The following is a 23,611-nucleotide window of genomic DNA, read 5'->3' on the forward strand; positions in this document are numbered from 1 at the left end:
CTCAAGGTCATTTAGCTCTTGACCATGTCTCTACCCTTCCTACTCTCTTCAATATGCCCTCTTCTCTACATTTATTTGTGGGGACTCTGTTCTGCCAGTCCTCAGGTTGTTTTCTGGATTATTTACACTGATGTGTGTGTTATCTAGTTGTATCTGTGGGATCAGGTGAGCCTAGGGTCCTCCTACTGTGCCATCTTACCCAGAAATCTTCAGTGTTTACTTAATTCAACATTTTCCTTACTGATTTATTGAAGGGTGGTACTTCCTTGATAAGGAATCATCAGGAAAAATGGTTAAGCACTTTGCTACTTCTAAAACAAGACTGCACTAACTATCCTTATGCAATATCAGTATTTTATTGGGCTTTTATGTCTATGAATAGATTCTCAAAGCTGGCATTGCTGGGGCAAAGGACAGGTTTGCATATTTGATATTTTAGAAAATATTAAGGGATTATTTTTAAAATGCTATAGTAAGTCTTTTGCCTTCCAGCAAGGTAGGAAAGGGTTTCTTGTCCTAAATCTGCAGAATCACCAGATGTAATCAAACTTAATCAAACCTTTGCTTATCTGTTCATATATGTATTGATCATTTGGATTTTTCTTTTTAAAACAATTTTCCTGTTCATAACCTTGCCAATTTTCTATGGTGGTGTTTTCTCTTTCTTATCAGTTTTTGGAGTTGCTGATATTAAGGACATTAATCTTTGCCCACTATATGAACTGCAAATATTTTTTCTCTAGTCATTAGTTTGATTTTTAACTTTGGTGGCATTAGTTCTACAAGCACTTTAGATTTTATATGGTCACATATATCTATATTTATCTTTTTAAATTTTTTCTTTACCTTTTAAAACAAAAATGGACTTCAGAAGGATTACTATCGAGGCTTCATATCCAAGAACACACTGTTTTCTATTCATTTGGACTGTGTTCTTTGATAAATCTGTGTTCTTAATTTCCCCCACAAAGATGTTATTGTTTGCTTGTGAAATTTATTTCTATGAATTTAATATTCCAATAACTAATTCAAATGTGTTTTTTTTTACCTTTTTTACTTTTTATTTTTTTACCATTTCTACCTAGTTGTTCCAGTGGAGAAAAAAGATACTGATTTATCTATATTGATTTTCTATACCTGCCATACTAGATTCTTCTATTAATTCTAATATTTTAAATATTATCTCCTGGATTTTACAAAAAATATGTACATTTTATCTGCAAATGAAGATAAGATTTGTTTTTCAAGACTTATTCTGGAGTTTGCATTAATTCATTAGCTATAATGGTACAGCTGTACAGTTATACACTACCCAATGAAGTGGCAAAAAGAATCTATAATGTGCTCCTATTTTCAAAGAAAGTTTTCCAGCATTCATATATAATGGTTGCAGTGGGTTTTGGTAATTAATTGCTACCATGTTTAAGGACTTCCATTCACTTCCTGTTCTACTTACAGGATTTTAGCTTTTAATTCATTGAGGCAATGGGATATATCACACAAGTCCTTGATGTTGACCATTTATGTATTCCTGGAATAAATCTTAGATGGTAATGCTAACCTGCTGGACTTTATTGAATAACACTTTATTTATAATATTTGTAGCTATTGTTATATATGAAATTCGTCTATAATTTTACCTGCCTTACCATTATCAGGATTTGGTTAAGCTTATGGTAGCTTTATCAGACTCACTGTGGAGTTTTCCATCTTTTGCATGATTGATAATTTCTTAAATAAAATAAGAACGATCTCATCTTTGAAAGTAGGTACAACCCATGGGAACTCCAACTCCATGTGAGGGCGGGCTTGTGCTGACTCATTTACAGTGAAGCTTATTCTTTTTTCTATCCATCTGGAGTCAATGTCAAGATTGAAGTTTTCCTCATCACATCCTTCTGAGGATGGACTTTATCCTTTTTTCATTGAAGCACAGACTCCATGTGTCCTATGTTATGTGGGGGTCTCTGTTCTGGCACCTCATGTTCACAGCCTCTTCTTCTACACTGGTTATAGCTCTTAAAATGGCGAGTTTTAGGTGACAAGGATATGCAAATGCCTAGAGGGTAGCCACTGGCATTAGTGTCCATCTCATGTTCCACACTCAAATCACACACAAGTTTTTGGCCTTGAGAATATTCCTTAATCTTTTGCATGTTCTACTAAGCATTTACAATGTTTTAATATTTTAGATGTCACTTTTACTTGTTTCATAGAGACATGATTCTCAGCCACCTTTTAGGGCCACCTTGTATGTGTTTCCTATTATCAATATACTATCTGAGTTTGTGTTTAAGCTTTATTGGATTTTCTATGTCTTTTGATAAGAAAATTCAACCTGTACACATTTAATGTATCAAAATTAAACTTGGTCTTCTTTCCGGTTTTTTTGTAAGTCATTGCTATTTCATCGTTTAACTTTTTCTTGTCTTTTCTGACCTGGTCAAACTGTTGCTGATTTCTTTCTCCCCATTGTTAATTTGGACATTCTACACTGCTTTTCTAATCCCACGGTTCAATTCCCAACTGTCAGAAATCAATCTATCTTTTTTATTAGCGCATTAATATGAAATAATTATAAGCTCCTCTCTCTCCCACATAAATCTGCTTGCTCACCCATCCCTCACACCCCCACCCACCCACAAATTTCATAGCATGCTTCTATCACCCCACGCTCCATGGGTGTCATGCCCCTTCCTAAATCCTGCTTTTGCTGAGATTGTTTACACATTTACTTTTAGTTTCTTGAACCATAATTATTTCTTTTTTTTCCCTCAAAAGTCTTATTTGGCATCTTTTTAAAAATCATCTTTCATTTGGATCTAATACCTACCTCTTTTCTTTCCTTGTCAGCTTCTCTGATCTACCTTTCCTTTTCTATTTCTCTGATACACTTGGGATTAGCATACTTGGGAGTAGTTTGCTCAGATAAATATCACAGGTTGCATACTCTCTTAAACCTTCTCTATCCAAAATGCATTTTTAACACGGACATGGCAATTCTGGCTGCATACAGATTCTTTCCTCTTAACGGTCTATACAAATATTGTTTCACTGCCTTCTATGTTCCAATATTATAGATGAATCATCTGATGCAGTGTATTTATCTTGTTTTCACATGTTATTTAAACTTGTTCAGAGGCTTAAAAAAAATTTTTTTTTTTTAATGTTTGCAACCAAGGAAGGTCACCAGCGTATGTCTAGGAATGTTATCTTTTTTTTTTTTTTCATTTCATCACCCTGAGATTTAGTGACTCTTTTTGGTCTACTGATTTATGCTTTTCCTCAATTGAGGAACATTTTTATATGTCATTTATTATTGCTTTTCTTCTATCCATTCTCTTTTTCCTCCAGGGGCTAATATGTTAGTCACATTGAAATGTCTAGTCTCTTTTGCTTTTTCCCCCTCATGATTTTTGTCATTTCCTTGATTGTTCTCCCCCCACTTGATCTCCTGTATAAATCATTCTTTTTTGGGGCACCTGGGTGGCTCAGTTGGTTGAGCATCAGGCTCTGGCTCAGGTTATGATCTCACGGTTCATGGGTTCAAGCCCCATGTCAGGCTCTGTGCTGAAAGGTCAGAGCCTGGAGCCTGCTTTGGATTCTGTGTCTCCCTCTCTCTCTGCCCACCTCCTGCTCACATTCTGTCTCTCTCTCTCAAAAATAAATAAACATTTAAAAAATTAAAAAAATAATTCTTTCTCAACATCAGCCACGCCCTTTTTCAGTTCATTTTTTGAAAATTTTAGCCAAAGTGTCAGAAAATTTGTTTTGTGCCTCAATTGCCAGTGCTTGAGACATTTAAAAAACAAAACAAAACCCTGCTATGTCTTCCATCAATCGTACTTGATTGGGAGACTCTTGTACTGATTCATCTTGGATTTCTGAGTTTCATCTTCAGTTTCTGGGTCCCTTTTATGAGAATAATTTTTCTTTGCTTGTTCATGACTACATGTTTGCTTGTTGTTTGCCCTTTATGCTTTCCTGAGCAATGATAAATGAGGAGTAGTAGGGGGCACTGCGGTTTTTGTGGTAAGTGACTTAACAACCCATGGCCCCTCTGATGGGCATCAAGGAGGGAGCTGCCCCATGTCAGGACTCTCATGGACTGGTGGAATCCATTTCAAACCCCCTCTATCTGGAAGTAATACAACTTCTAGCAAGGCTCCTTTTCTGGCTCATCAAAGTCAGTGGCATTCTTCTGGCTCTCTCTGGACTACAAGTGACTACAGTGGGCAGGTATAACTTCTTCACAGGGTCAGGCCCAGGCAACAGAGGACCCAAATCTCTGAAATAAGTCCTAATAAATGGATGAGTCTTTTCCAGCCCAGGCTTGTAACAATATGAAAAAGTCCTCCAGACACTTGGGGGATCCCTGGAGAAACTGAAACACAGCCATGTGTGTCCTAAAGGTCCAACGTGCAGCCTGACCTGGCTGTCGTATTAGCAGAGTGAGCAGTGACAGGAACCCACACATCCATCTCTAAGCTTCACCTGTATTTTCAGAGTTTCATTCCAAAGGAAAGAATGAAATCCATATCAAAGTGTTTTTTTTAAAAAGTAGGCAACTAGTAATAAATACCTGAAATATGTCCAAATAGATAATCAAATTATATATAAACACAATTAATCACTTTAGTAACTTTGCATTTGCTATCAAAAAGACAGATGGTATGATCTCTTTAAAAGATCATAATTCATAATTAAATATGCACCCGGATCCATTTGGATTATTATTTGCTTAGTGGGGAAACTTACATGCTTTTCAAACCTACTAAGAGCCACTAGAAAAAGATTTAGCAAATTGTTATGTGATTATATGTAAGTACTATATTCCCACTAATTTTCCTACTAGAGTTCCTGATTTCAATACTCACGTGATCAATACCTCATTTTTAACATAATTTGTTAATTATTATAATCTAACATTCTAGTTCTGAAAAACAGTAATCCCAAAGTGGTAAATTTTTGTGAAAAATGTGATAAATGAAAATATATGTAACTTGTAACTATGGGTTATTCTGGTATAGGGAAGAACTACGTCAGGAACTAAAAGAGGGGTTTAGAAAAATTAAATTAGCTTACATGCTCATTGGCTATTTTAGCTAGAGGGTTTAGTGCCAAGATTTCACTTCAGAGGAATGTAACAGTTTAGTAGTATCAGAGGCAGGGGAAAGCTATAGCAACCCTTCTCAGTGGATGGCACAAGCTTGTGTTGGTGAACTGAGCCTTGACAATAGCCGGACAGGGGAGGAACTTGCCAGGGCATGCTGTTGGCCATACACAAGGGCTTTCTGCAGAACCCAACTACTTGGAAGAACTGCCCATAAGAATCATCTAGAAATGCGTCCAGTCTCGGACTTTCTATAAATCCCAGGCAGTCAGCACTGCAACCCATGGAAGGGTGGGCCCCCACTTGCCATTCCTGGCCGGGGGATGCACTCACTGTTGCTGTGGCGCCTCGCTCTGCAGCCCCCACATGGACAAGGCACCCTGGGACCCTTCCTCTGGCTCTCATCTTTGCAGTACATTACACAATGTGTGAGTGCTTACAAGTTGAAACTCACCTTCTTTTTTAAGAGGGAAGGTAAGACTTGTTAAGAGTGCGATAAACTCTCCATAAACATTCTTGTCAAATTACTTGAAACAACTTGGAAATAATGCATGAAGAAAACAAAATATTTCTTTCTCCTTATAATTTTTTTAAATCAGTGTTTTTCAATCTTTTTTTCTAATCACCCCCTACTCCCCAACCAGGAGTCATTTTAGATATTTTCTTCCCAATCACCACCCCATATGGAATTTTAATATCAAAGATATATATATATATATATATATATATATATATACACACACACACACACACACGTCATGTACCTATCTCTGCTCTATAAATAGAAAATTAAGAATTTTGGGCCTCTCTAAGAACCAATTTTTACCTCTTTAGAGGTGTTTTCACCCCTGTTGAAAATGCATACTCTATAGATATATCTGGTTTGATGTCACCATGGCAGAGTTTAACTAACATTTTCAGGAATGCAGGTGTATGAGTTCTTTAAGCATCACATTCCATCACTTCTCCAAATTTTCATTTTGTAATAACAATAATGGAATTTAATATGTACTGTAACAAACCCTCTTGTCCTAATGAATATTACCAGTAATGAAGTTCAGATTTAAAAATTAAAAGACTTGTTTTAAGAAACAGTATTACATTTGTTTCCAGGAAATATTTTTTTCGGGTGAAAAGTAGGAGAAATTAATTTAAAATGCTTGTTTTCTAAAAGAAGTTGTAATTGGATTTGTGAGACTAGCAGGTAAAACAGGAAGATGACTGCCAAATTTCTGAAGCTAAGGAGAAAAATAACCACGTGGAAAATGACATGCATAATATAAATGCAACAATAGAAATCATTTTGCCCTTTTAATTCGATGAATAATGTATGACCATTTATAGGTGACAAATTATAAATGAGCTGATGGTACCGTACAGGTCTGAGAAGATAAAATGGTAGAGATACCACCCACATATAGGAAAGATATTTGAAATATATCATCCAAGATTTCTGTTGTGGTCTCTATTTCATACTTTCAAAGAAACATAACGGATATTATGAGAAAATGAAGGCAAATTTGTCACAAAAAAAGATTATAGGACAAAAATGAGAAATTCAATTCAGGTAACCTATTCTCCTAAATGAAATACAGATTAAATAACACCAAAATAAAGGATTATTTGCATCATTCTACAGGTGTCTGTAAATCACCTGCTCTTAGTCTACAGTGTTCTTTCAGTATTCTATATAATTAAAGAGCAAACTTTTGAAAAGTCACTGAATAGTAGAAAATGTCATTATTATATGATTTTTCACCTAAAAGGGTACTTACTGTCCACGTCCATTGGAAAAAAGGACCAGAAAAGTTATTGCCAGCAGAAAGTTATTTAATGAAGTTTTCCAAAAAGGAAATTAAACTTCACGATAATCTGAAATCATAACTGCTGTTATGGCAATGAGTTACTTTCTTAATTTGGTCATTTCTTGTGATTAATGAGCTGAAATATGAGTGTCAGATTTTGTTGGAACTAAAACAAATGGCTCTTTCATTTAATGTCATTTTAACAAATATCATAAAGCCAGATGTCCTCAGAGGGACACAGAATTACTTTTCTAGAAAGTGTGATTCCACACTTTACAAAAGCCTTTCTGCTTCAAGCACACGGCTGTCATAGGAAAACAGAAAACCGAAGAGATATCCCGGAGTTCTAAACAAGGCAAACGTCTCTCCTGAACAGAAATGCAACAGAGACTTCACTGCTCACTTCATTGTGCTTGCTCTCCCATCAGTTGGTGACTTTCTTAAGAGAGGAATTCTGTTAAAATTGTTAATCTTCTATGCATAACATTGTGCTGATAAATTTCTATTAATGGTACAGCCTAATGGATACGCAGATATGTTTATGTATTTTTACATAACGAGGAAAGTATTGTTCAAGTTTTATTACTTGATGAGAATATCCAATTTAAAATATAATTACGTTCATTATAAAAATGTGATTTTACATATAATATGTATTGTGTTTGGTCAGAATTAAAAATGAAAACTCTTACAGAAGAGAGTAAATTTACCTTTTTATGTTTATACATAGACTAACAAAGAAAGAGACTTTTTTCCTATTTCTTAACTAATTTTAAACTTAGGCTAACTGGTCCAAAGTAGCAAAACTGGTATCCAGCTGTAGAATGGAAGCTGAGGAGCTTAATGTATGCTTAAAAGATATTTCGTAGACTGCAAGTTGACTTTCATGGGTACAATGGTTCATTTTGGATTTTGGAAATTATCCTGGATTATATGGGAACTTGAGAAATTATTTCTCTGAAAGCTCAGGGCCTTTTCTGATCTATTTTAAAAACAAACTTTCCAACACATTACATAACGCTATTGCCTTAAATACTGGATCACTATAAGTCCATAAACTTGAATTTCTGTTATTATAGCTATTTTAAGAATCAAATGGGATAATGAATTCCTTTAAAACAGCAACATAATAGAATCTCCCTGAAAATAGCAGCTATTATTGTTGTTAGTATATTTAAATTTAACACATAAAGATGTCAGTTGACATACTGTCTGTTTCTATAGCTTAAATGAAGACTGAGCCTACTGATTATTTTTGTAAATACAGTTTTGTTTTGTTTTGTTTTGTTTTTCTCAGAACACTACCATTCTGAGCCCACACTCACTTTTGTACAATAATGGTAGAGTTGAGTAGTTGAGACAATGTGTGGCCTGAAAAGCTTACAGTGTTTACTATCTGGCTCTTCAAGAAAAAGTTTGCTGACCCGGACTTAAAGCTCCAACTGTCCTTGTAAACTTTTTAAAAAGAGAGTATTTTATTAAAAAAGAAAGTAATTTTGATTAAAATAATTTATGAACATTCATTTTAAACAAATGACTTTGATTCATGTAGAGGTTTCTGATATAAGAAGAGATACTACAATTTGAATAAAGGCCAAACATGCTTTGGGGAAGTTCAGATACCCAAAATCAGTCAGTAGAAGTGGAACAAATTCTGAATGCTTCAAGTTCAAGAATAAAGCAATGTCCACATGGTTTTAAAGTGAACTAAGTCACTACTACCTAGTTTACCAAAATCAAATTTATTTTCAGTGGTTTGGGAAGGGGGCAACAATTTGTAGACACATAACAAACAGATTCTGCTGTAGAATCCTACCCGGCTGGGTTTTTTATTAAAAAAATTTTTTAATACTATATACAAAAACAAATGACAAGGATTTACCAACTAGACCTGGGCTCTCCCAATGCACTTAAATAGTATCAGTATCTATATTAAATTGTTTGAAATTTTGTTGGCATTTCATGATCATAAATTAGCTAACACACATAAATACATTAGGGAAGAGATCAAATTTATATGTGGAAAAATTAGGTAAAATTTACCAGAGGATTCTGTTCTATTCCTATGTTCCCAGGGGATGGCCTAGGTGTTTATCCTATGGGGCTGATTTAGTGACCAAGTTCCAACCCTGGGCTACATAAGAAATGTTAATGTAATCTCCAATATCCAGGACTTCTTCACCAGCAGATACAACTCACTCCAGAATGATTAGCATAGTCCCAATCACCAGTAGCCATTTCTGTTCGGATTCCCAGGCATTTTGTCATCAGCCTTTTAACCTCTGGTTCTAAGACTATTGTGTAGTTCTTCCACCTCACCTATCTTCCTACCTCTCTCTAGCCAGAGCCTTTAATTAACCTTTGGGTCTCATTCTATGTTAAGCAATTTCTTCTACATTCTCTCATCCCCTTTCACTGAATTCACTGAATCTGCTTCCTATGTCCTTGCCTCAGCTGGTTCTATTACAAATGTATGGCTTTCTCCACAGCCCTTTCCAGAAGAGGATGCTCATGCTCCAATATCCCATACAGCCCACGCAGGATAGCATATGGATGACGAAGAGATGCCCAATCCATTACCCTTCAACACTCCTTTGAGGTGTATTCCAACAGGTTAAGATGTCCTCTCACCTGACTCTCCCTGTGTCTGCTGTCCATTAATTTATCCATCAGTCCCTTCTACATGCCCCTGACTACACTCCTTCTCCAAGAACTGGCCTCACACTGAATGACTTCAATGTCATTGTGAAGATTCAGCCGACACCTTAGTTTGATAGCTCCCTGCCATCTTGCCTTAACTCCATCATTATGTTTGAGCCACTCATACCCATATAACACTCCATATTTTGGATTTAGTTTTCCAGGATTATTCTGAAATCCTAAATCTTGGATCCCACTCTATGATCACAACCATACCTTCGGGCTCTCTCAGTTCCACCAGCCTGAAAAAATTCCAAAGCTGGCTCAGGCTGAGTGTTGCCTTTCTCCCCTTTATGCAAGACCTTAAAAAGGGACACATCTGTCTATATTGGCATCATTATGAATTTGTAGCCTCAAAATTCAGCTGGGTCTTCAGCACTGCAATTGATGTATCTTTAATTTACTTTTCTTTTTTTTGCATTCTCCACAGTATCCACTTCCTCTTTCTTTCCTCCATGAGCTTCCCATTTTATAGTCTTGTTATAAGGCTGGACACAGACCTTTCTTCCTACTTCAGACAGAAGTCACTTCATTGGGATTCCTTCAATGTTCGATCCTTGTGTTACAAATTCACCTGCAAATATTATTACTGGTCCATGTTTCCCTGTGCTTTTAATGACAATCCAATCTTTGTGTGCTGGATATGCAGCAAAATTATACCAATTTTTCAGGTGTCAGGCTGGATATCATTTCTTCATGCGCCTCTGTCATTGGTACTCCACAGCATAAAACAGTTACTGCTTACTGTCTATATTTCTTGCTAAACTGTAAGCTCCATATTCCACACAGCAATTAGGCAGCATCAAACCACAGTGAAAGTTTAATACAAATGATATTTTGTTACAGGCAACAAACCTCCATGAAGAGGGAAATTCATAAGTGACTCCTTAAATGTTTCTCGATACCCAAACAGATATTACCATTCAACAGGTATACGCCATCAATTTTTTCCGAAAAGTTTACGTGTGGGGGGGATTGAATTTGTATTAACAAAATCCATTTTTAAATGTTCTGGGAGAATTCTGGATATCTTAGAGAACTCAACTATATGGCAAATTGATTTTTTACATGGAAAATTCTTTTATAATAAAAATAATTGAATTACTATTTTTCTGCTTTTTAACTTACTTTTTCATATACTGATTTCTTGAAGTGTAGTTCAGGTGTATATAAATACCTCACTTAAAAAGACACATGGATTCTAAAGAGTTATACGTCAATCAATTTTTCCAAAAATAGGTAATCATTCAACTCTGAGATATATTTTAGAAATAATTTTTCATAATAAAAAAGTAGTCTCTGGACATTATTAAAATGTATTAAAATATTAACAAAGTTACTCAGTCAATAAGAAGTACTATTACAGGGGCAGCTGAGTGGCTCAGTCGGTTAAGTGGCCGACTTCAGCTCAGGTCATGATCTTGCACTTCGGTGAGTTCGAGCCCCGCATTGGACTTTGCGCTAACAGCTCAGAGCCTGGAGCCTGCTTTGAATTCTGTGTCTTCCTCTCTCTCTGTCCCTCTCCTGCCTGCGCTCTCTCTCTCAAAAATAAATAAATATTAAAAAAAGAAAAGAAAAGAAGTACTATTCCAAAACTCTAGTGTAATATGTAGTGTGCTAGAAAATGCTTATTTAATCACTAAACCTACCTGCTCCTGGCTTGACATCATTAGTGCAGGTGGGGACTCCTCAGTTTCTACAAAAGTTAGCTGTGTTATCAGAATTTCCCTCCTGCCCTCTCCTAGGTATTGTTGAGCTGACTTGCTTATTTACAGTCTTCTGAATCTGTGCTTGCTTACACTGAGTAGGGAACAGTCTAACACAACTTGAGAAAGGGAGTGACAATGAGAGGTGGATATGAAAACAGCAAGTTCCAGAGAGTAAGATGCAGGGCAAAGGGGTTACCTTGGCAATGTGAAACTGTGGGCAAGATTACTCGGTCTGAGGGCAACACAAAATGAGCCAGGCAGCATGGTGACCAAAGAAACACTTACGAAGAACACAGTGAATCAGCTTTGGCCAAAGTCAAGTAATTCACAAATGGTTTTTCCTTTTCAGATTTATAAAAAGTGCTATCTGAGGTTCACCTTTACCTTGAAAAGTCATCTGCATCCAAGTGAGCCACTTACCTCTGCAAGATAGAACTCGTCGTACTGCCTCCTGAAGCTTTCCCCTTTGTGGTAGTTGCTGGCAGCAACTATCACATCCACCGTCACCATGCTCAGAATGAACATGTGGAAAACTGATGACCGCATCATTTGCTGAGGAGGCAAAACAGATAAACTCTTAACAAGGAAAGCAACCGCTCTAGGAAGTCGCCTCAGTTTTATAGATTAGAAAATCGAGGCTCAGTGAAGTTAAATAACTTTCCCACTGTCACACAGTATTGCAGGTGGTGCCGTGATGTGGACCCAAGTCTACTGCCTACACTGAGATGAAATAATTAGGCATTCAAAGCTAATGACTGTTATGATAATGACTGTCATGAATTGAACGCTTACTATGTTCCAGGCCATACTAGAAGCGTGTTATTTACTTTATCTCTTTTGATCTCCACCATAGCCCTACACAGCAGGATATATTACTTGCTTTTCCCAGTGATTTCAGACAGAAAAAGTCATTTGTCCAAGATCACACAGCAAGTACACAGTAGAAGTGGGCTCCCTATCCAATCAAGTCTATGTAAAGTCCATTCTGGGACCCACTGCCCCATCAGTGGGGTAGATGATATATGAAAGGAGAGAGTACAGGCCGAAGGCCTTGGGCAGCAAAAAAGGAGAGAGAAGCTGGCCTGTGGAAAGGACCTGAGTGCAAAACAATAAACCACTAAATCCCATCCGTTGGTGCCAAATGCCAGAGACGAGCACCACCATGTGTTAAGGCCTTGTTGCTTCCTGGCATGTTAGGGACACAGATTCTTACATTCGACCCGACTTGAAAAGTCTTCAATCTTTGCAACTAAAAGAACCTAACCAGAGCAGAACCTGGAGATGGGAAAGGAGAAACAGGACTCAGGACTGCTTCCTCTGAGTACTGTGAGTCCAGCTGTTGTCTTATGCATCCATATATGTGACCGTACATGGCCTTTGTCACCCTATGCTTGTCTATAAGGACATGGGCTCCCAGCCAAACTGCACACAGTGGAAATTCCACCACTTACAAGTTCTGTTGCCATTGGCAAGTTAGCTAAGCCTCTCTGTGCCTCAGTTTTCTTATTAGTCAAGTGGAGATAACAGCGGCCAGTCCAAAGGTTGTTACCGTTTTAAAGGAGTCAATGTCGGTAAAGTGCTTAGAGTAAGTGCTAGCATATTATAAGTGTTCCAAAAAGACTTGCAATAAAAATAAATGCAGTTCTGTGAATCAGGCATTTTTCTGTCCAGGAATGGGAAATTAATTGTCCAAAGTCAAAGAATTAACTATGTTGTGTATTTGACTGAGTCCAGGACCAAGAAAGATAAATAAGAGTGATAAAATCTATTAATTTGAGAGATGTCAGAGCCAAGGGAAAAGCAGATATTTCGTAAGGTTTTGTGTCCCCATGAATTTGGAGGCATTCTTACATCCATGTGACTTTGACTTTATCCTATAGGCAATACAAAATCAAATTCCAGAACTGACAACCAACATATGTAAGTGCACATCAATTTGCTTGCAGGAACTCCTGACCTTCATAACACAGATAAGCAAATCACTTGGCAAGTTTCTATTCTCATCAGTATTTTTATTGTTATTTTGTCTTTCTTGAATTGTGAGACTTAAATTCCATAACTATTATTCCTTTTCTATATTCTTTTCAACATAATGTTCTATTAAAAACATTTCAACGGATTTCTACTTTATCCGCATGACAGAAAAGCCACAACTCTCTCTTTCTATTTTCCTTAGCTATGGATTTGTGTCTTAAGTAAACTGTTATTACTGAAAGATCCAAACAAAGCTTTTAGCCATGGCTGTCAAAAAACTTTTAAATTGGTTTTGTAACTGTCACAGCTTCACTTTGGTGCTGTCATTATAATTAGGTTGTTTTTTGTCTGAGTGTCTACGTGTCCCTGTTGGTACAGAGTCATTAAAATAATCACTTACAATGGATTTTGATACACTATAATCACCATTGCTTAGCTGACTTTCTCCAAAGTAATGACTTTCAAATATTAAATAAGAATTAAGGTGATCTGTATGTGCGGTAGCTAAATCTGAGTATTAGAACCAGCGACTCTAGCTTTGAAGTGAGGGCTGGTGACACGGTCCACTTCAGCTCAATTCAATCCAACCAGCGTTTGAAACTGGCTGTCACTTTCCTTAATGCAGAGGCCCGGAAACATCACATTTAGACTCAATGCTTATATCTATAAGACACTCCAAATTTATACTCTTCATTTTTTTTCTTTTTTTAAAAAATATTTATTTTGGAGAGGGAGAGCACAAGTGGGGAAGAGGCAGAGAGAGAGGGGACAGAGGATCTGAAGCAGGCTCTGCATTGACAGCAGAGAGCCCGACGCAGGGCTTGAACCCACAGACTGCAAGATCATGACCTGAGTCAAAGTCTGACACTTAACTACTGAGCCACCAAAGCACCCCAATTTTTTATTTTCTTATAAAAATGAACATAAAGGGAAATGTTAAAGTTGAGTCAGAGCCACAACATATTATGTAACTTGAGATTTTTCAGAATTATTTAATATGGATGTGGGTATATATACATATATAAACATACATATACATGTGTGTATATGTTTCTATACATATATGTATATATTTTTATATATAATAAAAGACTCTTTGGATCCTGCATGCACATTCAATTTTTTAAGGTTGTCTTCAATTGCAATGTCACCTTGGTTTATATATATTTTTTTTTATTAAAATTTTTTTTTCCAACGTTTATTTATTTTTGGGACAGAGAGAGACAGAGCATGAACGGGGGAGGGGCAGAGAGAGAGGGAGACACAGAATCGGAAACAGGCTCCAGGCTCTGAGCCATCAGCCCAGAGCCCGACGCGGGGCTCGAACTCCTGGACCGCGAGATCGTGACCTGGCTGAAGTCGGACGCTTAACCGACTGCGCCACCCAGGCGCCCCAATATATTTTTAAAAAATCATACAGGTTTTCCATATATTCTTAGCTTGGCTTTGATCCAAGAAATACAATTTCTGTATGCAACAATTGGAATTACCGAAATACAAGTAAGAGACTATAGCAAAACCGTCCCCAAGGCAGCAGTATCTGGCAGTAACACTCAGGAGTCTTACTACCCAGACTGTGGTCCCTGAACCAGGGGCTTCCTGGGAGCATATTAGAAATGCAGGTTCTCAGGCCCATCGCAGACCTGCTGTATCAGAATCTGCATTTTTAACAAGGTCGCCAATGATTAATGTGTGTATCGAAGTGTGAGAGGTTCTGTTGTAGAGGATCTCCTTGAGCAGCAGTTTAAACTGGGTGACCTATAATTTTTTTTTTTTTTTTTTTTTTACAAATTTACAATTTCATGACTCTAAAAAGTCTATAATCACTGATTAGAATAGAACACATACTGGCTGGAACATTATGGTAATATGTTAGGATACACCATCACATCCCCCCTCTCCAACCCCAAGATCAAAAACCAACTAAACCAGGTTCATGAAGACAAAAGTATGTGTTGACTTTTCAACCATTTGTGGGGAGTATTATGAAGACACCATCACAGACTCATAAAGTCTAGGAATGCAAGTGGTGTCTAGAGTCTGGAAAAGGCAAGAAAGTGCTTTCTTCCTTGTATCTCCAGCAGTAATGCAGCCTTCCTGACACCTTCATTTTAGCCAGCTGAAACGTACTTTGGAGTTCTGACCTATAGAACTGTAAATAATGTGTTGGTTTAAGTCAATAAATTTGTGGTTATTTGTTACAGCAGAATAGGAATCTAATGCAAATATTGTTCATGACTTTGACATACACCAGTTCAAATTGTCTCCTATGGCATCTGATTGTAGAGAACACCAGTGCTACAAAACTCTACTGCACCAAGGAGTTGCACCCAAGGAGATATGCCAGTAGGGGTCTCTGTAAAATTCATTACTATAGATTTAAACTCATCATGGCAATAAAAGTTTACGTTTTGTTTGTAACGCGTTCCAGAAACACGGAATGAGACAATGGGTCTGCAGCAATGATACTGAGTCACGCCTCAAGTGGAAGGACAAGAAAGGTCACTTTATATTATTAGTTCTGAGTCCTACCGTGAAAGGAATGTTCTCAAGAGACTGAAGTCTACCTCGAATATGAATAGGGATCTGCACTCAACCAACAAGATGTATCAACAAGGGCTACCATTTGGGTGCTTGGTTAGTGGCAAGTTTTGGTGTAAGCATATTGCACACCTCAATGCACTGCATGTAAAAATTTCATTTAATCCACAACCCTGTGCAGTAGGTGTTTCATTATCCCTTTTCACATACGGAGAAAGGATAAGGGAAAGATAAGTAGGCTTCCACATTCCTAGAGGTAGAAGGTAGTCTCAGATATTTTGAGCCCAAAGTAGGTGCTCTCTTCCCTTCTAACAATGCCTCCGACGTGGCTCTACATACTCCAGAAGAAAAAACAGCAGCTCCCCTGCTAAGTGTTTGTGATTAAATAGAGGGAACAAGTTTGCGAACCTTATATTTGAAAGTTGAAGATGATCTGTTCCTTACAGAAGGGTGTAAGATCGCCAGTGTGGGAAAAAATGTCGGTTTTGCAGACAGGCTGAGCTGAGTTTGCATCTGGGCTCTGTGCATGAGTAAACCTCTCTGTGACTCAGTTTTCTTACATGAGAAATAGATGTCAGAGCACCTACATCTCGAGGTTATAACATGACTATAAGAGAGACTATTTAGTATAGAGTCTAGCCTGAAGCAGGCATCTTGCACTCAAGATTCTTGTTATTTGTAACTGTATTTGAAAACACTGGAAGGGGGGCGCCTGGGTGGCTCAGTCGGTTGGGTGTCCGACTTCGGCTCAGGTCATGATCTTGTGGTCCATGAGTTCGAGCCCCGCGTCAGGCTCTGTGCTGACAGCTCAGAGCCTGGAGCCTGTTTCAGATTCTGTGTCTCCCTCTCTCTCTGACCCTCCCCCGTTCATGCTCTGTCTCTCTCTGTCTCAAAAATAAACGTTAAAAAAAAATTAAAAAAAAAACAACAACACTGGAAGGATCTAAAGGTAGAGATACAATTAATCGCTTGTGGTGAAAGTGAGAAGGTACAACATGAGAAATCAAGTGGGGGAGAGAACTAACCTTCAGAGGAAACATGGATGTGTATAGACTTTCGAAAAGGTCTTATGCTATCCCAGTTTTTGGCCTGACTACTTCATAGGAGCTATTTCTATTAATTTGTTCAGGAATTTTGCTTATAAAATAGTGCCATAAAGATTCTGAAGACTGTGCAGGCAAACATCCAACAAATCAAAACTGTGGCCTTTGAGGCCGCAATAAGGATAAATTAGGATAATGAATAGTACAGCTCAGAAATCAAATCTTTCTTTAAATTGCTGCTTGAGAGAATAAAATATACTACTTGGTAAACACATTTCAGGCACTGAACATTGCATCAGCCATGTACTAAAAACTGTGTTTTAATTAGATTTCAAAGTAAACATATTTGGAGAACAATGCAATTACCAGATGAAATTCTCAGAAACCATCCTGCATATGCAGCCATGAGCATACGAACAAGAACATAACGTAAAAGACCAAGTGCATAATACATCTCTCCTGTGCGTGCGGTACATTTTTTGCTTCCTGTATTTAGAAGACATCTGGATACATGTTACTTCTATCATCAATATACAAAATAATGCTGTCCAATATAAAGAATTTGTATTAAAAAAGCAAATATATTTATATCAAGACTGAAAACAGACCCAGCAGATGTCCTTAGAAACTCTGCCTTTCCCATCTGCCTGCCCCTGGCATGTCCCTGGAGAGCCAGATGATAGAAGGAAATCCACCAGTGACTTCTCTCAAAGGTACTAAACATCTGTGATACCTGTGAATACAGGTCAAGTCCTGACTGGGCTGCTTTCTTTCCTGGACAGTAAGCTGGGTAAGAGAAGCTCACAGAAGCCAAATTGTGGAAAGAAGGAAGAGTTTAGTTTTCGTCTCTTGGCCAGCATGAGTATAGCTTTCCCTCTACTCTGTAAGAGTAAGGTTAGATGTTAAATCACTAATTGCCACACAAATATCTATTACTGTTACCAACATTTTTCATGCCAACTCCAGGCTGTATAACCCAAACCAGATTTTGACGAGAAGAAATACATGCCCAGTAGAAAAGGAATGCCACTAAGAGGAACTATAATGCTAAGCCAGTGACTGAAATTTCTTTTAGCCTGTGTGGCAGAGCCTGAAGTTGAACCTACCTCCTGCATCCACAACCTTGGTAGCGCCCTCCCACTCTGACTCTGGACTTAGCCATGTGACTTGGTTTGTTAGTAGGACAACAGCAAAGGTGACATGAACAGAGACTTAGAAAATAGCTGTGGGTTGAGACTTACTCTCGCAGCTCCTCACGTTCTCCAGGCAGGCCTGTTGCATGGTGGTCATGGGCCCTGTCTTCCCCTTTGCCCCAAAAGTCTGCTGTGCCCCAGAAGCAGAGATGGTAGCTCATGAGTTAGCTGGGGGTGCTGGCTGACTGCAGACACAAGATGAGCCTGGCTTTGACCAGCCAAGAGCTCAGACTAGCAGCTGAGCCACAAATTTGTGAGCAAAAATTAGTGTCTGTTTTATAAGCCATTAAGTTTTAGGGGTGGCTTGTTGTTTAGCAAAAGCCAACTAATACACCCATCAAGCCTGTTGCCTCAGGCACAGAGCTAGTGACATTACTTAGTCTATTAGCATCGAAGTGGGGCCAATACGAGTGGTTCTCATTGCTGGAATAGAAATGTGTCATTCTGAAAGGGCGATCAAGAAAGCGTGTGGCTTCTTCAAACTCTCTCTGTCTTCCCCCCATAGTGACCTTGGAAACTAGGTGCTTCAGATGGGCTTACCAAAAATTTTACCATATATATATGTATTTATATACCACATATATATTTTATATATATATATATATATATATATATATATATATATATATATCAATGTCATGTTGTTAATTTGAAATTGGACATAGTGGGAACAGGTAACACCATGGAAACTAGCGAATGCTACCAATCCGGACTCTCCCACTTCAAGATGCCTGTTAAACATTTTAAACATTTGCAAGCACACCACTGCCCCTATGCCAAGCTGCCCGAGCCCTCTGGCACCTCCTCATTGCTCTAGGCTGGAAGGGATATATATTGTGTCATTTTGATACTTAGAGACCCAGCATGACCCATAATGCCAAGGGCACTCACATATACCCTCTCACTCTTGATCCTACTAAGATGTATCAATGCAAGGTAAGTAAAACAAATTAGGACACTTAAGTTCAAGTAATATAATCTTGTTTCAAGTAATACAGTTGTCTATTTGCATATTCCAAGGAGCTGCACCATTCTCTCCTGGGCACAACAGGACCCGGGGTGATGACCGGCTGGGGAGGTACCGCACATATTCCAGCAATAGGCCTCCATCAGTGATAGTCACCTGGGCCATTCCTTCCTCACAGTCCTCTGATTCTGACTCTCAGCCAATTGTAAGTGCAATGCCAGAGTGCAGAAACCAACATTTTCTAATTTCTCACGAGTGCTACACAGGCCATATAGTTACTACACAAGTCTCACCAGATGTGACAAAAGGTGCTTAGCCATCAGTAGGGTTGTGAATTTCTCTTTGTCTTCATGAGTACTCTAGTGAGAAGTTAGGAAGGTCCACAACACGGCCGCTAGATAGGGGACACTTAAACTATGATGATTTTAAGTTCTTTGGGCACTTTCATTGACATTCCCATAGCTAATTAAAATGTCTATATGTAGAATCACTTGAAATTTACTTGTATGTGTTTACTTTTATTTTTAGTATTAAATGGTGGGTAAATGAACATAAAACTTTTGTTTTAAATTCAAAATGGAAACCACAAGGGGCTCCTGGGTGGCTCAGTTGGTTAAGCGTCTGACTTTGGCTTAGGTCATGATCTCGCGGTCTGTGAGTTCAAACCCCGCGTCGGGCTCTGTGCTGACAGCTCAGAGCCTGGAGCCTGTTTCAGATTCTGTGTCTCCCTCTCTCTCTGACCCTCCCTCGTTCAAGCTCTGTCTCTCTCTGTCTCAAAAATAAAAATAAACGTTAAAAAAATGGAAACCACAAATTCAACAATGAATTTAAATAGTGGTCATGTTAAATAAACTGCAGATTTAACACAGTGAAGGGCTTAGGTTGGTACATTTGATGAATGCAGAATTAAACAAATATTTTTGAGCTATATAGTATCTTGAAGTGGGAGATTCATTTTGAGATATTTAAATTATTTAGGGAAGAGAGAAAAACAAATTTGAGGGATTGAAAAAATACTAAAGAATTATACCAACTATGAAATGACAAGTTTTTTTTACTCTGTCCAAACCTGTCGCCAGCTGTAGGGTAAAGAAGGATCACAGGGCTCCTTCAAACCCTTCAACTGCACTCATTGTGCTGAACACTGAGAAAATGCATAGCAATTTAAAATCCCAACTGAAGACCTTATGGACAGGACTGGACGGTTGCTTATTTAACCCCAGAAATCAAGACTTAGAAGAAGAACAACGTATCCTTCATTTCTTCTAAAGGTGACAATGTAACAAATATTTGATGGAAAATTGTCTCTAAAGACTGTATTATGAATGCCTGGCATAAGTTAGTAAAGGTCTCCCGATTAATATAAATGTAAATACCGAAGAATCATGGGACTTATTCAAACTGGAAGATGAAAATATACAACAATATAGGAATTTAGTTTCGAATAATCTGAAACACAAATAATTTTAAAGATGTTTTGAATATTTCTTTCTTCCAGTGAGGCTCAAAAATCAAAGAGGCAAAACAATTTGGTCAACAGAAGGTAAATAAGTAAAAATAGTATTAATGATTTTATCTTATTTTTTATTATGTCTGGTCTCTATTCTGGATATGATTATTATTTGAAGTACATCTACAGTCTATTTATGTATGTAAATATTAGGATATCTACTTAAATATATATAAAATATTTAGAATTGAAAATCTGCACAATTGCCTCCCCTCTTTAGTTAATTTGGCTATAACTGATTTCAAGACTATAATCAGACTCTCAATTAAATTCTTTAAATGTTTTATTTATTTTGAGAGAGAGAAGGAGAGGGAGCAAACAGTAGAGGGACAGAGAGAGTGGGAGGGGGAATCATAGGCAGGTCACACACTGTCAATGCAGAGCCTGATGCAGGGCTTTGTCCCAGGAACCATGAGATCATGACCTGAGCCGAGATCAAGAGTCTTAACCCAATGGGCCACTCAGGCACCCCTCTCTCAATTAACTTCTGAGCTACCTTCTTTTACCTTTTGTTTGTGCTGTTTTGCCTTTAGCTATTTTATTCTCCCTATTTTAATTCTCATTCCAGGTTCTCAAAGAATAATTTTTTATTCCTTTCTTTCTCCCAAAACTTGCCTTCCAAGCCCGTTGTTTTATGTTCTCCTGTTAGAACTGAAGGTGATCCTGTGTGTGCACATGCCAGGATTTGGGAGAGATGTCACTGGCATCTGCCTAACGGGGGAGTAAGAATATGTAAGGCCGTGTAGCTCTGTGCATGAAAGCACTTCTATTTGTACAATCACATATAATCCCCCAAATATGTGCCTAATGCTTGTCATGTGAGAGCTGTGCTGGAGGAAGCTGGAAGTCGAGAAGAAAGTGACCAAACTTTAATTGAGGAGTCAGAGATCACTGCATTGAGGAAGTCTTGTTTGACCTGATTTTGAAGGTAGGGGCATTCGATTGGGGTGGAGGGGATGATTCAAAGAAATTCAAAAGACGGAATTAATGATAGATTGAAGATAAGTTGGATTTGGGGAGGATGATGAGGGTGCATCACAGGTTCTGGAGATGCAAGAAAAGTCCCATTTATAGGTGGGAATGGGTCAGGGCGTGGTGTGTTTGGTTTTTCAAAATGAGAGGGGTAATGTGCTCATGAGAATAAGCAGGGGCATGTCCGTTGGGCTCTCAGAGTTCACTCCTAAGATGCAGACACAGGGCTGGAGCAAGGCTGTGAAGGCACTGGCTTGCTTGCAGGTGTGCATGAGAACAGGCTGCCCGGAAGTGCACAGAGCGTGCTCACAGCAATGACAGTCATTTCTACGACCTTGTGACCACAGCATCCCACACACTGGCTAGGCACTTTACGTACAACATTTGTAATTCTTATAAAACCCTCAGAGCTGGTATTAGCCCCATTTTTCAGGTCAGGGAGTGAAGGCTCTGGGAGATGCAGTAAACTGCCCCAGGTTCCCCCCAGGCCCGGCTCAGCAGGACCACACTGTCTTGTCACCTTGGTCTATAAGTAGAGCAGAGGTTTGCTTGTGGATGGAAGCTACATTCTCCTGGGTTCAATCATTCTTGAGATTGTCTGCCAGTTTCCAGGAAGGTTCATTAAGAAGACAGACATCTGAGAAGTGCCTAGGATGTCACTTCATCACTTGAAATACACACATCACACGGTCTACCCTCTCCCCCCACACTCTCTGCCTTCAATGGAAATTTTCTCAAAAAGCATTAAAACACTAGAGTAATAATTTTGCCACCATTTGACCTACTTATGGTAAGACCTATTATCTCTGTTCTTTACGGACGGAGGCACACGATGCTACCAGAGAGAAAGTGAGCTTGAGCATGTCAGGTCTCATGCATACTTTCATGTTCTTGTCAGTGACTTCCTTCATGGGAATAGATCACTGGGTGTGTTTTGGAAGATGGCTCAACTGTGCAGCCACATCTGTCAAATTGTCAGGAGATGAAAACCCCTACCTGAGAGGCAGGGGAAAAATGGCTTGTCAGTGCAGCAGCTAGGGACTGAGGCTCCAATTTAACAGAACTTTTAATCATGCATTAGAGTGACCCCTTCATGCAGCTGTTGCCTATGCTAGAATGGAATTTAAACAGCTAAGCGACTGGCTGATGTTAAAAGGGTCTATTAAAAGTTTTCACTTTTCTGAGATGCACCATTAAGGACACACTGAAGAAACTTTCTAAATGGTTTTGGTAATAACCACATAATGAAACTGCACTATTGCCTGGAGAGGGTGAGAGGTGTGCATTCACAGGCAAGCCCTAATATTTTAGCTGTATCTTTCTAACATTTCAATGTCTTCTCAGAAGTGATGCAGAATTGCACAGAATTTCTGGGAATCATTTGAAAAAAAAAAGCAACAAACAAATGGGCATATCTACCAGATGAATAAGAAATCAACACAAAATATTAGTAGCCTATGACTATATATAAAAAACGCTCTGGGCACCTGGGTGGCTCAGTTGGTTAGGCGTCCGACTTGTGTTCAGGTCATGATCTCGCAGTTCCTGGGCTCGAGCTCCACGTTGGGCTCTGTGCTGACAGCTCAGAGCCTGGAGTCTGCTTTGGATTCTGTGTCTCTTTCTCCCTCTCTGCCCCTCCTCTGCTCATGCTCTGTCCCTCTCTTTCTCAAAAATTAATACACATTAGGGGCGCCTGGGTGGCGCAGTCGGTTAAGCGTCCGACTTCAGCCAGGTCACGATCTCGCGGTCCGTGAGTTCGAGCCCCGCGTCAGGCTCTGGGCTGATGGCTCAGAGCCTGGAGCCTGTTTCCGATTCTGTGTCTCCCTCTCTCTCTGCCCCTCCCCCGTTCATGCTCTGTCTCTCTCTGTCCCCAAAAAAATAAATGTTGAAAAAGAAATTAAAAAAAATTAATACACATTAAAAAATTGTAAAAAATGCTCAACATTCACAGGCTGTAATCAGGGAGATCTAAATTTAATGTTCTATCTTCACACCATCAGGTGTAAAAGTCCAGTAACATCAATTGTAGACAAGGATGCGAAATGAGATTTCTGACAAGTTGCTGATAGGAGTAAAAAGTGGCA

At 38.5% G+C, this 23,611-nt stretch overlaps 1 protein-coding gene across 3 annotated transcripts in view; it reads right to left on the reverse strand.

The window, feature by feature from the left end:
- NALCN (sodium leak channel, non-selective) overlaps nucleotides 1-23,611 on the reverse strand; it is a 298,095-nt gene that overhangs the window by 167,561 nt on the left and 106,923 nt on the right. For all 3 annotated transcript variants that reach the window (XM_047081619.1, XM_047081611.1, XM_047081602.1), the window contains one exon: nucleotides 11,748-11,879. In XM_047081619.1, the coding sequence (XP_046937575.1) occupies nucleotides 11,748-11,879 (132 nt within the window). The remainder of the gene's footprint in view (nucleotides 1-11,747; nucleotides 11,880-23,611) is intronic.

Source organism: Lynx rufus, unplaced genomic scaffold, assembly GCF_022079265.1.
Source record: "Lynx rufus isolate CCGP_SWC_20201006 ecotype Redwood Valley unplaced genomic scaffold, mLynRuf1.p SCAF_1, whole genome shotgun sequence".
In the NCBI taxonomy this organism is placed as follows: domain Eukaryota; kingdom Metazoa; phylum Chordata; class Mammalia; order Carnivora; family Felidae; genus Lynx; species Lynx rufus.